Source organism: Muntiacus reevesi, chromosome 5, assembly GCF_963930625.1.
Source record: "Muntiacus reevesi chromosome 5, mMunRee1.1, whole genome shotgun sequence".
Classification (NCBI taxonomy): domain Eukaryota; kingdom Metazoa; phylum Chordata; class Mammalia; order Artiodactyla; family Cervidae; genus Muntiacus; species Muntiacus reevesi.
The window spans coordinates 95569089-95583891 of record NC_089253.1 but is presented as its reverse complement, the minus strand read 5'-3'; the positions used below and the strand labels follow the sequence as shown (position 1 = coordinate 95583891).

The 14803-nt window shown below is 67.4% G+C and overlaps 1 protein-coding gene across 3 annotated transcripts in view; it reads right to left on the bottom strand.

Moving 5' to 3' along the window:
• MEGF6 (multiple EGF like domains 6) overlaps positions 1–14803 on the bottom strand; it is a 42151-nt gene that overhangs the window by 2609 nt on the left and 24739 nt on the right. The window contains exons 13-34 of one of the 3 annotated variants that reach the window (XM_065935902.1): positions 14647–14781; positions 12660–12794; positions 9529–9654; positions 8867–8998; positions 8645–8773; positions 8421–8552; positions 7778–7906; positions 7551–7679; positions 7236–7364; positions 6723–6851; positions 6342–6470; positions 6003–6131; positions 5759–5887; positions 5475–5606; positions 5237–5365; positions 4549–4677; positions 3398–3526; positions 3043–3171; positions 2691–2819; positions 2474–2602; positions 1800–1928; positions 227–274 (exon numbers count right to left, since the gene is read on the bottom strand). In XM_065935902.1, coding sequence (XP_065791974.1) covers positions 227–274; positions 1800–1928; positions 2474–2602; positions 2691–2819; positions 3043–3171; positions 3398–3526; positions 4549–4677; positions 5237–5365; positions 5475–5606; positions 5759–5887; positions 6003–6131; positions 6342–6470; positions 6723–6851; positions 7236–7364; positions 7551–7679; positions 7778–7906; positions 8421–8552; positions 8645–8773; positions 8867–8998; positions 9529–9654; positions 12660–12794; positions 14647–14781 — 2775 coding nt within the window. Of the gene's footprint in view, positions 1–226; positions 275–1799; positions 1929–2473; positions 2603–2690; positions 2820–3042; positions 3172–3397; positions 3527–4548; positions 4678–5236; positions 5366–5474; positions 5642–5758; positions 5888–6002; positions 6132–6341; positions 6471–6722; positions 6852–7235; positions 7365–7550; positions 7680–7777; positions 7907–8420; positions 8553–8644; positions 8774–8866; positions 8999–9528; positions 9655–12659; positions 12795–14646; positions 14782–14803 lie in introns of those variants that run through there. The other 2 variants (XM_065935903.1, XR_010663314.1) reach the window with 2 other exon arrangements.

Sequence of the window (14803 nt, the reverse complement as noted above, 5' to 3'; positions counted from 1 at the left end):
TTGAGTCCTGGGCTCAGGCTTCCTGCCGCCCCTCGTGTCCTTCCAGCTCCAGCCTTGACTCATCTCTAAGGTCCAGGTTTTAGAACCCCCGCCACCCTGGGGGCCCAGATGACATGCAAGTGCTGGATCCCCCTCCCTCCTCTGGGTTTAGTCTGCAGGTAAAGGGGCTGTAATGCTAGCAAGTTCCATCCTCCTGGCAACACGGGGATGCCCCCGGCCCACCTACCTGGGCCCAGGGCTGGAGACGGGCTCTCCAGGAGCTGAGAGGGTCCACCTGCAGGCAGATAGACACACTGGTGCCCCTCCCTCGGCTGGGCAGCGAGGCTGAAGGGACCCCCACTGTCTCCTTCACAGCATCTCCCCGCCAACACACAGGGTGGGGAGGCAGGACTTTGGACTGGATGAAGAGGGGCTTCACTACAGGCCCTGTGGGGTCCACTCCAGGGCAAGAGCAGTGAGGCCCTTCCTGTCCTCCTTCCCAGCAGGGCTCAGGCAGGGGCACCCCCAGTTCCTGACGCCCCCCAGAGTAAACGTCCCCCAAAGGCCACCTAGAATGCTCTCATGCAGTACCAAATCTGACCACCAGGTGCCACTGTGGACATCGTTCGTCCCAGGACCAGCCCCCCCAGTTTCTGTCTCCACCTGCTCAACCCCCTCCTCTTCGGGAGGTGGGATCCCTCCCCTAAAGGCACTTAGGGACCAGGGCTGCCTTGGGGAGGCTCAACAAGACGCACTCACATTATCAAGACCATGTCTGGGCTCCCCAGGTCAAGGATCCCAGTCTGGAATCACTACTCTCACTCTCGCTACCCCCATCACCCCATCTCAAGGCCTGCCGGGCACAGGCCGCAAGCCGGCCTCCGGTCTCCCCTGGCAGACACAATGCTTCCCAGGAACAGGCTGGGCCTGGGCGAGGTGACCAGGGCACCCCAGAGGGGCATAGGTGGCCAGAAGAACAGGGGCACCCCATGCTCTGCTTGCAGAAAGCAGGCTCCCCCAGTGCTTCGGGGGGTTGGGGGGACACAGAGCCATCACCACCCCCGAACCTGTCCATGGGTGTGCACAGGCACATGTGTGCACTTGAACACAGGCAAGCAGTGAAGCGCCCTCGTGCACAGGACACACACACACACACACACACACACACACACACACACACACGCCGGGAGACACAGGTGCACACACACACACACACACACACACACACACACACGCCGGGAGACACAGGTGCTCACATGCAGACTGGAGCACGTGCTGCATGCTCAATCACTAAATCATGTCTGACTCTTTGCGACCCCACGGACTTCAGCTCGCCAGGCTCCTCTGTCCATGGTATTCTCCAGGCAAGAATATTGGAGTGTGTTGCCAGGCCCTTCTCCAGGGGATCTTCCCAACCCAGGCACTGAACCCGCTTCTTTTATGTCTCCTGTGTTGGCAGATGGGTTCTTTCCCACTAATGCCAGCTGGGAAGACTGGAGCACACACCTGTGCTACTGCACACACTTACTGCCCTGGTTCACACATGCAGGGAGAGGAAGGGGTGGTGGTGGGCTGTGTCAGCGCCCACCCAGCCCTGCCCACGGGGTCTCCACCCTCTGCCATTTGAGCCCACACCTGCCGCTCTCAGGCTGGCTGTATGCTGAGTCCCACCCATGGTCCAGGGGCTGGAAGGTCCTCACTTTGTCCAACAGAGGCCAGGCAGACACCATGGGCATCATGCTCGGATGGTGACATTCATGCTGCCTGCCAACCCCACCAGCACCATGTTCCGCGCCCCCACCCCCTGGAGCCCGACTCACCCTGCCGGCACGTGGGCCCTGTGTAGCCGTCCACACAGAGGCACTGCCCACTGACGGGGTCGCAGTCGGCCCCGCCCCCGCAGGAGCAGCGCAGGACACAGCCCGGCCCGAAGAAGCCCCTCCTGCAGCCTGTGGGTGGGGTGGGGGTGGTGGGAGGGACAGGCCTCAGTGTCACTCCGGTCCACCCGGGGCTGGGACCACAGGCCTCAGGACACCCCCAGGGAGCAGGCAGGAGCAAAGACCTCAAGCCTTAGTTTTGCCCTGCATGAACCCTCACATGGGAAAGCGCTGGGCGCCGGGCACTGACCCAGAATCTCTTCCCTATGTTCCCACCAGCTCCCAGGCTGGCGAAGGGGAGCTGACGGTCAGGGAGGCTCCCTAGGGGCAAAACAGCCAAGAGCCCTGAGAAGGAGATACAGAGCCCGCACAGGCTGGCTGGCCCATCTGGGAGGTCTCCTTCCCACCTCACCGGGGGCCCCTCCCCAGGACCAACGTCCCCCGACCCCAGGGAGATGCCCCCCAGGCACTCAGGTGGAGGCTGTGAGGCAGGACAGGCCTTGACAACCCCGAGCATAGGCGCTGGGCCCCTATGAGCCGCTGTACTCCAGAAACACAGTCGACTCCACCGACAGAGACCCACACCCCTGCCCCCACCGAGCGGTACCCTGACTCACCCAGGTCACAGGAGGCTCCCGTGCGCCCCGGGGGACACAGGCAGTGGCCGGTGACGGGGTCACAGGGCACCCCAAGCTTGCAGTCACACTGCTGGCTGCAGCCCTCTCCGAACGAGCCCGGCTCACACCCTGGAGGGAGCACTGGGCTGAGCATCCTCTGCCCTGAGCCCAGGGCAGGGGGGGCCAGGTGGGAGTGTGTGGGGGCACGGACACTCACCCCGCTCGCAGAACTGGCCGTGGAGGCCAGCAGGGCAGAGGCACAGGCCGCTGACAGGGTCGCAGGGGGCACCGTGCTGACACTGGCATGTCTGCTGGCAGCCAGCTCCATGGAAGCCAGGGGGACAGGCTGAGGGAGACCCGGGTCGGAGCCCCTGACTCAGTTTGCCCAGAGAGCAAAGGACGGGGTCAGGGCTGGCACCCCCTTTCTCCCGCCCAGGTCTGGCGCCTGCCCCTTGTGGCCCTCTGCCCCGAAGCTGGCTCAGGCCTCATCGCATCAGGCAGCCACAAGGAGTGATGCAGAAAGCGGAGGAGTGCACGCTGGGGGGTGGTGGCCCGACCCTACAACTCACGGTGCTCGCAGGCCTGGCCATAGAAGCCGGGGCCGCAGTGGCAGGCCCCCGATGTGGGCTCACAGGCCCCGCGGTTGTGGCAGGAGCACTCGAGGCTGCAGGCAGCACCGTAGCGGCCGGCGGGGCAGGCTGGGGAGGGGCCGGGGGGTCAGCCTCCTGCCACGGGACAGCAGGGGCACTAGTCTCTTCCAGGTGACCCCGGGAGCCTCGCCCGGCCCTCCGGCAGCCTGGTGCCTCCCCACAATCGCCCCTAAGCTATGGTCCTCCTCCCCCACCCAACGCCCTGGCACACCCGCTACGGGTGACGACCCTCCAGCTCACACACCATGCAGCCCCCAGGCTGCCCCAGACTCACCCAGCTCACAGTGTGGCCCCGTCCAGCCCAGGCTGCAGGAGCAGCTGCCATTGGCGGAGTCACACAGGCCCCCGTTCCTACAGGAGCACGCATGCTCGCAGTTCACACCAAATCGGTTCTGGGGGCAGCCTAGGGACGAAGCGGGCCTGCTCAGAGCTCTGGTCCAGAGCCAGACACGCTCCAGGACACTCCCACATGATCTGACAGTCATTCGACAAACACTTTCTGCCCGCCCGCCTCCCTCAACCCAGGCACAGATGTGCCAGGAAGCAGCACCAATCACATCCTGCCAGTTCATCCATCCTCAGAGGCCAGAACTGAGCTGGTGCTGAGAGTAACACAGGAGGAAACGGACCAGGCCCTCCAGGGAGTGCCTGCCCAGCAGGCAGGAGGGAGTCAGGGAAGTCTTCCTAGAGGAAGAGGTACCCTCCAGGTTCGGAGGAGGCTGGGCAGCCCCACACTCCAGGTGGTGCTTTCAGACTCTGACCCCTAGCTGCCGTTCTCCCCTGGAGGTAAGGAGTGGCCTGGCTGGAGTCAGGACTCAGGACCTGGGGGAGTGTGACTGGCCCCTTGAAGAGGACCAGAGGGGGCAGAAGGCTCAGGCCTACCAGGGTGTGGGGTCAGATCAAGCAGTGTGGGCATGGTCTGAGGACCTTCTTACCATCATGAGCATGAACCCCACGACAGTCCCAGGGGCCACTCTGGTTGCCCCACCATCACCTGTGCTCCGGGCCTCCCTCTCCGTGGGCTCCCAGCTGCTGGGCCCAGGAGGAAGGGCCAGCAGGACCCTGTTCCAGGAGGACATCAGCCAAGAGGCTGGCTCCATCCTCAAGACGGAGCAGTTGCCCGATGCCTCCTGTTGGGGGGATGGGGGCTGGCTCTGGGACAGAAGTTATTCATCCCCACTGGCCACAGGGAACTGGAGAGGTCAACTGATGGCCTGAATCCTGGGGTCGTGGGTCAAGGCAAGATACGGAGTGCTATCAGATGACCCGAGTGGGCACTGCGGTCAACATGAGCAAGCCTTCACTTATATCCTCAGGGCGCCTCGGGGATTAACAGAAGGGACTCAGCTCTCCTGTGACCCCCCCTCATGGCTAATGTAGGGATGTATGCGAAGTGCCCGAGGCGGCAGGCAAGTGGGCTCTCACCGTGCTCACAGTGGACGCCGGTCCTCCCGGGCGGGCAGGAGCAGCTGCCGGTCGCGGGGTCACAGGCCGCCCCCTGCCCACACCCGCACACGTGGGCACAGCCGGGGCCAAAGTGGCCACGTGGACAGACTGCCGGGAGGAAAGGGGAGGGTGGCCACTCCTGGCTGGATCCCCCTGCCTCCGCTGTGTCAACACGGAGGGGACGGGACTGGGCCAGGGCGGGGTGGGTGGGGAGACTCCTGCCCTGTCTGCCCAGACCAGGCGGGGCCGCCTGCCGCTGGGCACCCCCGCCTGCCCTGGTGTCTCCCTCGGCTACAGGCTCTGCAGGGGGGCTGGGCCCACGCTACAGTGAGTGACTCACGGGGCCCCCACCCACCTCCACCAGCCCCAGCCCCAGACAGTCAGAAAGGCCCCACGTGACTCAGGGAGAGGCCCTTCTCTCGGCAGGACGCTGGCTGGCCTCTGCAGGGCTCCTGGTGGACACAGCCCAGGTCAGGGGCATAGCACACGGCCAGGCAGAGCAGGCCGAGGACACATTTTGGCCACACCGATCCCCCCAGCTTAGCCTGGTCTGCGGCCAGTCCCAGCGAGGGACCCAAGGAGTGGTATGGTCAGGGGCTGTCTGCCCTGCAGGCCGGATGGCGGGGCCCTGCCTGTCGAGGTGCAGGGAGACACCCCAGCCACTCACCGAGGCTGCAGTCGGTCCCAAGGAACCCGGCGGGGCAGTGGCAGGCCCCGGTGGCCGCGTCACAGGAGCCCCCGTTGAGACACCCACACAGCAGCTCACAGCCAGGACCGAACCGCCCAGGCGGGCACCCTGCGGGGGAGGAGGGGCCAACTGCCAGGGTCAGGGGGCTCCCAAAGCCCCTCCCCACTCCCTGGCCATCACTCCTGCGGACCCGGCGGGCGGCCGGGGCAGCACTCACGTTGCTGGCAGCCGGCGCCGTGGTAGCCGGGGGCACACACGCAGGCCCCCGAGGCAGGGTGGCAGGCCTGGTTCTCGCCGGGGCAGTGGCACTGCTGCCCACAGTGCTCCCCAAAGGTGCCAGGTGGGCAGGCTGGGGGAGGCGGCAGGGGTCAGTCCTGGCCCGGCCTGGAGAAGGCACCCTCCTTCATCCCGGGCCTCCTCTTGCAGGCATAGCTCTGGGGCCCAGCCTAGGAGCGCATGTGACCTGAACTGCCCCCAGGACTGCCCACGTCAGGCACCCACCTTGCTCACAGCTGGGCCCTGTGAAGCCCGGGGGACAGTGACACTCCCCGGTGACGTGGTGGCAGGCGGCGCCCGGGTGGCACTGGCAGCGCTGGGCACAGGCCTCTCCAAACCAGCCAGGTGGGCAGGCTGCGGGGAGGCGCGCGGAGGTGGTGGGGAGCCCTGGGGTGGGGGGCCGGGGCCTGAGGGGGTCACCATGTGAAGGACCCGCCCCACCCTGGGCGCCGGCAGAGCTGGGGCTCACCGTTCTCACACCGCGGGCCCCTCCACCCCGGGGGGCAGAGGCAGGCCCCGGTGACGGGGTGGCAGGCGGCACCCCACCGGCAGGCGCAGTGCTCCTCACAGCGGACCCCGAAGGCACTCTCGGGACAGGCTGTGGGGAAAGGGGCAGGCGGGCTGAGTCCGGCTCGGGGCAACTCCCTGGACAGAGGCAGTAGGCCCAGGGAGCTCAGATGGCAGGCCTGCCCCCTCCTACCCACTGCCCACCCTGCTGAGGCCCCACACTCTGGTGTGACAGAGGTCATCTGCAGGGGCCCGAGGGGCCTTCTGGCCTCCCCCATGGGTCCCGGAGCTGCCCACTCACGGCTCTGGCACTTGTCCCCGGTCCAGCCGGCTGGGCAGAGGCAGTGGCCGGTGTGCGGGTCACAGAGGCCACCATTGAGGCACCCGCAGCTGTGCGGGCAGCCGGCTTCAAAGACCCCCGGGAGGCACTCTGCAGAGACGGGGCAGGTGATGCCCATGGACCCAGGACACCTGCCCTGTCCATGTTTCCTGCACCCAGAGCTTCGGATCCCGGTCCTTGGGAAGGACAGGCGCCCAGAGGTGGTGACACCTCAGGTCACATCCAGGGCCCTGCCCCTCAACACCAGGCAGCCGTCTTGGACCACAGAGGACGGGGACTAGGGCAGTGGCCTTGGGTCCCCCCAGACTCCCAGGGTCCCTCCTCCACCGGCCCGACACTCACCCTTCTCACAGGCCAGGCCGGCCCAGCCCTCTGGGCAGGTGCAGTGACCTGAGACTGGGTCACAGGTGCCCCCGTTCTGGCACAGGCAGGAGTGCTGACAGTCCTTGCCATAGAGGCCCTCTGGGCAGGCTGAGGCCAGAGAGAGAAGCAACCTGTGGTTTCCCTGCCAGCCAAGCTGGAGGCCTGAACCCCCGGAGGGATAGCCCACTGGACCTGCAGGCCCGTCCCAAAGCCCAGCACCGAACTTTAGGGGCAGGAACTGGGGCTGCCTCTAGGATGAGCTGCCTCAGGGCTCCCCAGGCCAGTCTTTGGGGGCTCAGGGCTGAAGGGTAGGGTCCCTTAGGAGTCCTAAGGCCTCTCTCCCTCTCCAGGTGCCCCATAGCAGGAAGATGGACTCTCACCCTCCCTGCCCAGAGAGGTTTAGATCCCCCTCAAGTCTCACCCATGTCACCCTGCACAGCCCAGGGAGGGATAAGCATGACAACTGGCTCCAGACTCCTGGTCAGGGCTTACCCTGCAGGCAGGTGGGCCCTGCCCAGCCAGGGCCACAGCGGCACTGACCGTGGACTGGGTCACAGGGGGCCCCATTAAAGCAGGAGCAGGCCTGGCTGCAGTTGTGGCCGAACGTGTGGGCTGGGCAGGCTGCAGGAGAGAGGGGGGTCAGGGACCGGGGGGCACGGACCCCAGGAGGGGCTGCAGCAGACGGTCCCAGGCCGCTGAGGTCTAGCGCCCCTCTTTCTGACCTGGGCACCACTCAGGGTGGCCACACCCAAGGACGGACCCTAACCCTAACAGGCAGCGCCCAGGGCAAACGGGAGCCTCACGCACTCTGGGCACAGCGGGGGCCCTGGCGGCCAGCAGGACAGAGGCAGGAGCCGCTCACGGGATCACAAGGGACTCCAGCACTGCAGTCACAGGCGCGGCCACAGTCCACTCCGAAGAAGCCGGCCGGGCAGGCTGTAGGCGGGGCGGTGACAGGAGACCGCCGGGGTCATGAGACCCGCCTGCACGCCAGCCGACCCTCCCATGCCCCTCCAGCCCGCACCCTGGCTCACCTCGCTCACAGAAGGTGCCCCTCCAACCGGCAGGGCAGGTGCAGGCCCCACTGACGTGGTCACAGGCCGCCCCGTGCTCACACTGGCACCGCCGCCCACAGCCTGGCCCAAAGTAGCCCTGGGGACACCCTGAGACACCGGACTCTCAGCTGGGGGTTCAATCAGCCTGCCCCAGTCCTGCCCAGGGCCTGGGCCATGGGGCAGGAGAAGCCCCTCCCTCACTCAAGGCCTCTGCATCCCTCCCAGCTAGGAGCCAAGCCCCCAGCTAACCCAGACCTGCCGGCCCGGCCAGGGTGGGCATCGACACTGAAGGCAGGGCCCCCGGTCCTTAGCAGACGCTTTCCTCCCCTCCCATGGGTGGCAGGTGCCCCCTGGTATGCGACTGACCCCATCTCTTGCTGCCTTTGCTCCTCGTGGGCCTTCTCTTGAGCCCAGGCAGTGGGAGTGTGGCGGATAGCAGGGGGGCCAGATGGGGAAGTTGGGGTAGGCTTAGATGAGGAGACTCCCTGCTTGTCTGTGGACAGGAAGCAGGGTTGGGTCCCCCTGACACTTGTATGTGTGTGTGCACGTGAGCGTGTGTGTGCGTGTGTGTGCATGTGAGCATGCATGTGCACATGCGTGTGCAGGCCAGGCCGGGACTCACGCTGCTCACACTGCAGGCCCACATAGCCGGCTTCACACACACACAGGCCACTGACGGCGTCACAGCCCCCGTGGCCCACACTGCAGTTGCAGGCATAGCTGCAGTCGGGTCCCCAGTGGCCGCTGTCACAGGCTGCAACAGAGCAACAGAGGCTGGTCACCCTGCGCAGGTGACTGCAGCCAGATCAGGGGTGGGGAGGGATGCCTGGACACCAGGCCGCCTACCTCTCTGGCAGCTGAGGCCTGTCCACCCAGGGGCACAGCTGCACCGGCCGGTCACTGGGTGGCAGAGCCCATCGTTGGCACAGGAGCACCGCGTCTGGCAGCCGGGCCCAAACCAGCCGGCGGGGCAGGCTGCAGGCAGAGACAGGCTGAGTGTAGCTGGGGCCGGTCATGGGGCTGGCCGGGATTGCGGGCAGGGCTGAGGTGGGGGCAGCAGGCACTCACCGTCCTGGCAGCGGCTGCCCGTGAAGCCGGGGCGGCACAGGCAGGCTCCAGTCTCTGGTGCACAGGTGGCATCGTGCTCACACGGCGGGCAGATCTCCTGGCAGCCAAGCCCCCAGCGGCCCTCGGGACAATCTAGCACCACCCCCCACACACACACAGAGGTTGTCAGTCTCCCCAGGCCTTGCTGGGCCCACTGGGGAGCAGGGACTTCTCTTCCCAACTGAGCCATCCCAGAGGAGGGAGGGGGGCAGGTCATGGGAACCCTTAGTCCACTCACAGGCTGTAGACTTCAGGGCATTCACCCCAGGGGGAGACCCCCCCGCCCCAGGATGCTCAACAAGCAAAAGGGGGATCCCCAGAAGAACCGGGAGACCCACATGCAGGGACAGGAGCTTAGAGGACCCGCCACAGACTGGGGAGGGTGGGGGGCCGCTGGCCAAGCTGTCCCTGTGGCTGACAGTTTCCAGTGTCCCCTCTGCGGGCTCGGCCATGCGGCAGCCACTGACGCCGACGTCCAGACCCAAGGCTGGCAGTGTGAGCTCTTGGAGCTGCTGTGGGCGGGCCTGGGGTCTGCAGGGCTCCAGGGCTGGGGTCTGCACACGCGGCCAGGCATTGTGCAGCACAGGGAGCTGAGGGTGCCCCGGGCCACGGCTGCCACTCACCTGCCCCACAGTCGTCCCCGGTCCTCCCTGGCGGGCACAGACACTGCCCTGTGACCCGGTCGCAGGGGGCGCCCCCGCAGGAGCAGGAGCCTGAGCAGTTCTGGCCGAACGTCCCCGCCGGGCACTCTAGGGGCAGGGAGCAGAGAGACTCAGGGCCCCCACGCGGAATGGCCCTCCTCTCCTGACCTCCACCCCACCCTGCACCTGCCCCCTCACCTGCCCCCCCACCTGCCTCCCCGGAACCTGCCCCGCCTCTGGCACCTATCCCCCCACCTGTCCCCCAGTACCTGCCCTCTGCACCTGTCCCCCCTCACCTGCCCCCTGCACCTGCACCCTCACCTGCCCCCTGCACCTGCCCCCTCACCTGCCCCCCCACCTGCCTCCCCGAAACCTGCCCCGCCTCTGGCACCTATCCCCCCACCTGTCCCCCAGTACCTGCCCTCTGCACCTGTCCCCCCTCACCTGCCCCCTGCACCTGCACCCTCACCTGCCCCCTGCACCTGCCCCCTCACCTGCCCCCCCACCTGCCTCCCCGAAACCTGCCCCGCCTCTGGCACCTATCCCCCCACCTGTCCCCCAGTACCTGCCCTCTGCACCTGTCCCCCCTCACCTGCCCCCCACCTACCACCCTTGGTACCTGCCACACCCTCACCTGCCCCCCACACCTGCCCCCTCAGCTGCTTCCCTGGAACCTGTCCCCCCTCACCTGCCCCCTCACTTGTCCCCAGCACCTGCCCCCCTCACCTGCCCCCTGCACCTGCACCCTCACCTGCCCCCTCACCTGTCCCCAGCACCTGCCCCCCTCACCTGCACCCTCACCTATCCCCTCACCTGTCCCCAGCACCTGCCCCCTCATCTGCCCCACAGGGATGCTGGACACAGCCTGGGTCCCCAGGGTGATGAGGGCAGTCACAGAAGGGGACAGGAGATGGGGACATGGGGCAGGGAAAGGCCCACGTAGGGGAGTAGTAGTGAGAGGCAACCTGGAGGCTGCAGACGGCAGGGCCTATGGGGGGTGAGCCACGACCCTGGAGAGTGGTGGCAGGCCCGCTCTGCCTTCCTTCCTCCCACTGTGGTCCACCCTGGGAACCCCATGTGGTCACCGCGTGTTCAGGAGTGAGAGAAGCCTGGGAAAGAGGGGCCAGTGGCTCTGGGCCCAAAGCAGGGCTTCAGAAAAGAACACAGGGATCCCGGAGCCTCACCCCACCCATATGGGCTGCAGTGGTGGCTCCAGTGGCCTGACAGGGTCCCCTGTCCCCCCCTACACCTGCTTGACTAGAGCGGTAACACGGATGGTGAGAGGCCCTGCCAGTCCCAGCACCATGTGGCCACTGCGATGCTGCTGTTAGGAAAGTTCTGGGCCCTGGAAGGCCAGCCAGGTACCTGGAGTGGGCAGGCTGGGGCCCACGCTCCACACCAAAGAATCAGACAACCCCTCTCTCCCACAACACCCATCAGGACTGAGAATTAAGGACGCGCCCTGCCTGGGTAGGGGGAGATGTCAGCAGGAATGGCGTGGGGTCCCAGCCCTGGGATATCTCTGACCTCGGGATGGGCTCTGGACAAAGGACATGCCCCTTGAACCCTTGCCCTGAGGGCCCACACCTACAGGCACCTGCTCGCCCACAGGACCGCGGGCAGCACACACGCTGGGTGCACATCCAGGCACCCAGGCAGCGTGGACCGGGGCAGGGAGGCCCAGCAGGGCACATGGAGCTGTCCTGCCATCTGGGGGTCCCCGCTCCACTGATGGGCAGACGTGTCTGGGGCACAGATGCTTTCCAAACCTGACAACAGCGGGGAGCCCATCACTGCCATAAAGATGTGTCATGTTCCGCTGCCCATCCCTGGGGCTCTGGATGCTTTTGAGGAAAAAAGGGAAAAGAAGACAAAGAAGGCCAGCGGGGAAGGATGGGGGCGAAGGCCCTTCGGGTCTCAGCACTCAGGCCGCTTGGGAGGGCACTGCTGGGGAGCGGACGCTGGCGGGAGTGGAGGAAGGGGAGGGTGCAGAGAGAAGTCAGGGCAGTCACGGAACCTGAGCCCCCATCTGGTAGGCGAGGTCCACCAGCTCCCACGCTGGTTCATGGATGGGATGACATGCCTGGCTGTTGAAGGCCCTTAAGACCACAGAGCACCGCCCCCGCCCCCCGCCCCCCACCGCCCAGAGTGTAGGTTGGGCTTGTGGGGATACTTGGATTCCAAGCTGGGTTCTGAGCCCTACACACACCCCTCTTGCATCAAGGGACTCTGAGAGCCTAGACCATCCTGGGGGTCTCCAGAACCACCACGGAGAGGGAGGGTCCGCGCCTGGGTATAGGGGGAGACTGACTCCTCAGCGCGGGGTGGACAGTGGCCCCCAGGCCCTCCTTGTCCCTGAGAGGGGACTCGGACCACTGGCTCCAGTGGGAGTCACACCAATCACACTACAGGCCCCCTCTCCGCTTTCATCTGCCCTGGCTGATGGGTGAGGACAGTGTGCCCTGCGCCAAGGGAGGTCCCGACCTGCCCACCCTCCGTTGGCAGCCACGGCAGTGCCGATGCTCACAGCAAGGGCTCCCCCCATATAAACGAGGAACCCCCACCTCCAGCCTCTCCCTTCTTGGCACCCAATCACACTGTCCCAGCCTCGGCATCCATGTGGAGGGCCTACAGTCATCACCCACATCCCACGCCGGCACCTCCAGCCCAGGCCTCTCGAGACACCTCCCCTGGGGGCAGCTGCCTCTGTCCTGCCTGCTCAGACCCACCAGGAAGGAGCCCCCGCCAGCTGCCAGCACAAGGCGTGCCCAGTCTGTCCCGTGATGGAAGGAGTGAACGAGCAAGGAAGCGAGGGGATGACCCGGGAGCGGTACCAACCCTTCCAGGCCGCTGTGCACATGCGCACGCACACACACAAAGTGCACACGTGTGTGCACACACACACGCACGAGTTCCCGCCCACTTGGGTGCACAGAGACAGGCAGACCTGTGGCTGAGTCGCCACTGCATGACCAGGGTGGGGACACGGCAGTCAAGGTGCTGCCAGAGCCAGGCTTTAGGGCTGACCTGGTACCCAGCTCCAGCACTTCTGGTGCCTGGCACCCTGCACGGCCAGATAGTCTGCACCCTACCTGGGCACTGGGGCCACTCACCTTGGCTGCAGTCCTCCCTGTGGTAGCCAGCGGGACACTGCTTCCCACACTTGCCACTGACAGGGTTGCAGGCCACACCCGGGGGACAGGTGCACGCCTGTCGGCACCCTGGCCCAAAGAAGCCCGGCTGGCACTCTGCGGGGAGAGAGGGGAGAGGCATCTGCAAGGTTCCAAGGGCCCTGGGGCCCTCCCCTGGGGTCTGTCCCCCCTCCCCTGGGGGCTGTCCACTCTCTCCTGGGGTCTGTCCCCTCTCCCCTGGGGCCTGCCCCCCTCCCCCGGGGTCTGTCCCCTTCCCTGGGGCCTGCCCCCCATCCCCTGGGGCCTGTCCCCCCTCTCTTGGGGTCTGTCCCCTCCCTTGGGGTCTGTCCCCCCTCCCCTAGGGCCTGCCCCCCCCGGGGTCTGTCCCCTCCCCTGGGGCCTGCCCCCCCTCCCCTGGGGTCTGTCTCCCCCCCTGGGGTCTGTCTCCCCTCCCCTGGGGTCTGTCTCCCCTCCCCTGGGGCCTGTCTCCCCTCCCCTGGGGTCTGTCCCCTCCCCTGGGGCCTGTCCCCCCTCCCCTGGGGCCTGTCTCCCCTCCCCTGGGGTCTGTCCCCCCTCCCCTGGGCCCTGCCCCCCCCGGGGTCTGTCCCCTCCCCTGGGGCCTGCCCCCCCTCCCCTGGGGTCTGTCTCCCCTTCCCTGGGGCCTGCCCCCCTCCCCTGGGGCCTGTCCCCCCTCCCCTGGGGTCTGTCCCCTCCCCTGGGGCCTGTCCCCCTCCCCTGGGATCTGTCCCCTCCCCTGGGATCTGTCCCCCCTCCCCTGGGGCCTGTCCCCTCTCCTGGGGTCTGTCCCCCCTCCCCTGGGGTGTGTACCCCTCCCCTGGGTTCTGTCCCCTCCCCTGGGGCCTGTCCCCCCTCCCCTGGGGTCTGTCCCCTCCCCTGGGGCCTGTCCCCCTCCCCTGGGTTCTGTCCCCTCCCCTGGGATCTGTCCCCTCCCCTGGGGTCTGTCCCCCCTCCCCTGGGGCCTGTCCCCCCTCTCCTGGGGCCTGTCCCCTCCCCTGGGGTCTGTACCCCCTCCCCTGGGGTCTGTCCCCTCCCCTGGGGTCTGTCCCCCCTCCCCTGGGGTCTGTCCCCCTCCCCTGGGTTCTGTCCCCTCCCCTGGGGCCTGTCCCCCCTCCCCTGGGGTCTGTCCCCCCTCCCCTGGGGTCTGTCCCCCCTCTCCTGGGGTCTGTCCCCTCTCCTGGGGTCTGTCCCCCCTCCCCTGGGGTCTGTCCCCCCTCTCCTGGGGTCTGTCCCCTCCCCTGGGGTCTGTCCCCTCCCCTGGGGCCTGTCCCCCTCCCCTGGGTTCTGTCCCCTCCCCTGGGGCCTGTCCCCTCCCCTGGGGTCTGTCCCCCCTCCCCTGGGGCCTGTCCCCCCTCTCCTGGGGCCTGTCCCCTCCCCTGGGGTCTGTACCCCCTCCCCTGGGGTCTGTCCCCTCCCCTGGGGCCTGTCCCCCCTCCCCTGGGGTCTGTCCCCTCCCCTGGGGCCTGTCCCCCTCCCCTGGGTTCTGTCCCCTCCCCTGGGATCTGTCCCCTCCCCTGGGGTCTGTCCCCCCTCCCCTGGGGCCTGTCCCCCCTCTCCTGGGGCCTGTCCCCTCCCCTGGGTTCTGTCCCCCCTGCCCTGGGGCCTGTCCCCCTCCCCTGGGTTCTGTCCCCTCCCCTGGGGCCTGTCCCCTCCCCTGGGGTCTGTCCCCCCTCCCCTGGGGCCTGTCCCCCTCCCCTGGGTTCTGTCCCCTCCCCTGGGGCCTGTCCCCTCCCCTGGGGTCTGTCCCCCCTCCCCTGGGGCCTGTCCCCCCTCTCCTGGGGCCTGTCCCCTCCCCTGGGTTCTGTCCCCCCTCCCCTGGGGCCTGTCCCCCTCCCCTGGGTTCTGTCCCCTCCCCTGGGGCCTGTCCCCCTCTCCTGGGGCCTGTCCCCCTCCCCTGGGGCCTGTCCCCCCTCCCCTGGGGCCATCCTCCTCCCCCTGGCCCTGTACTCACCATCCTGGCACCGCTCGCCCCCAAAGCCCGCCTTGCAGGCACAGCTGCCGTCCCTCTTATCGCACGCACGTGTGTTCTGCTGCTCACACTTGCACTCCTCCGAGCAGCCCGGCCCAAAGGCCCACGGTGGGCAGGCTACAGCCCAGAACCCACTGTG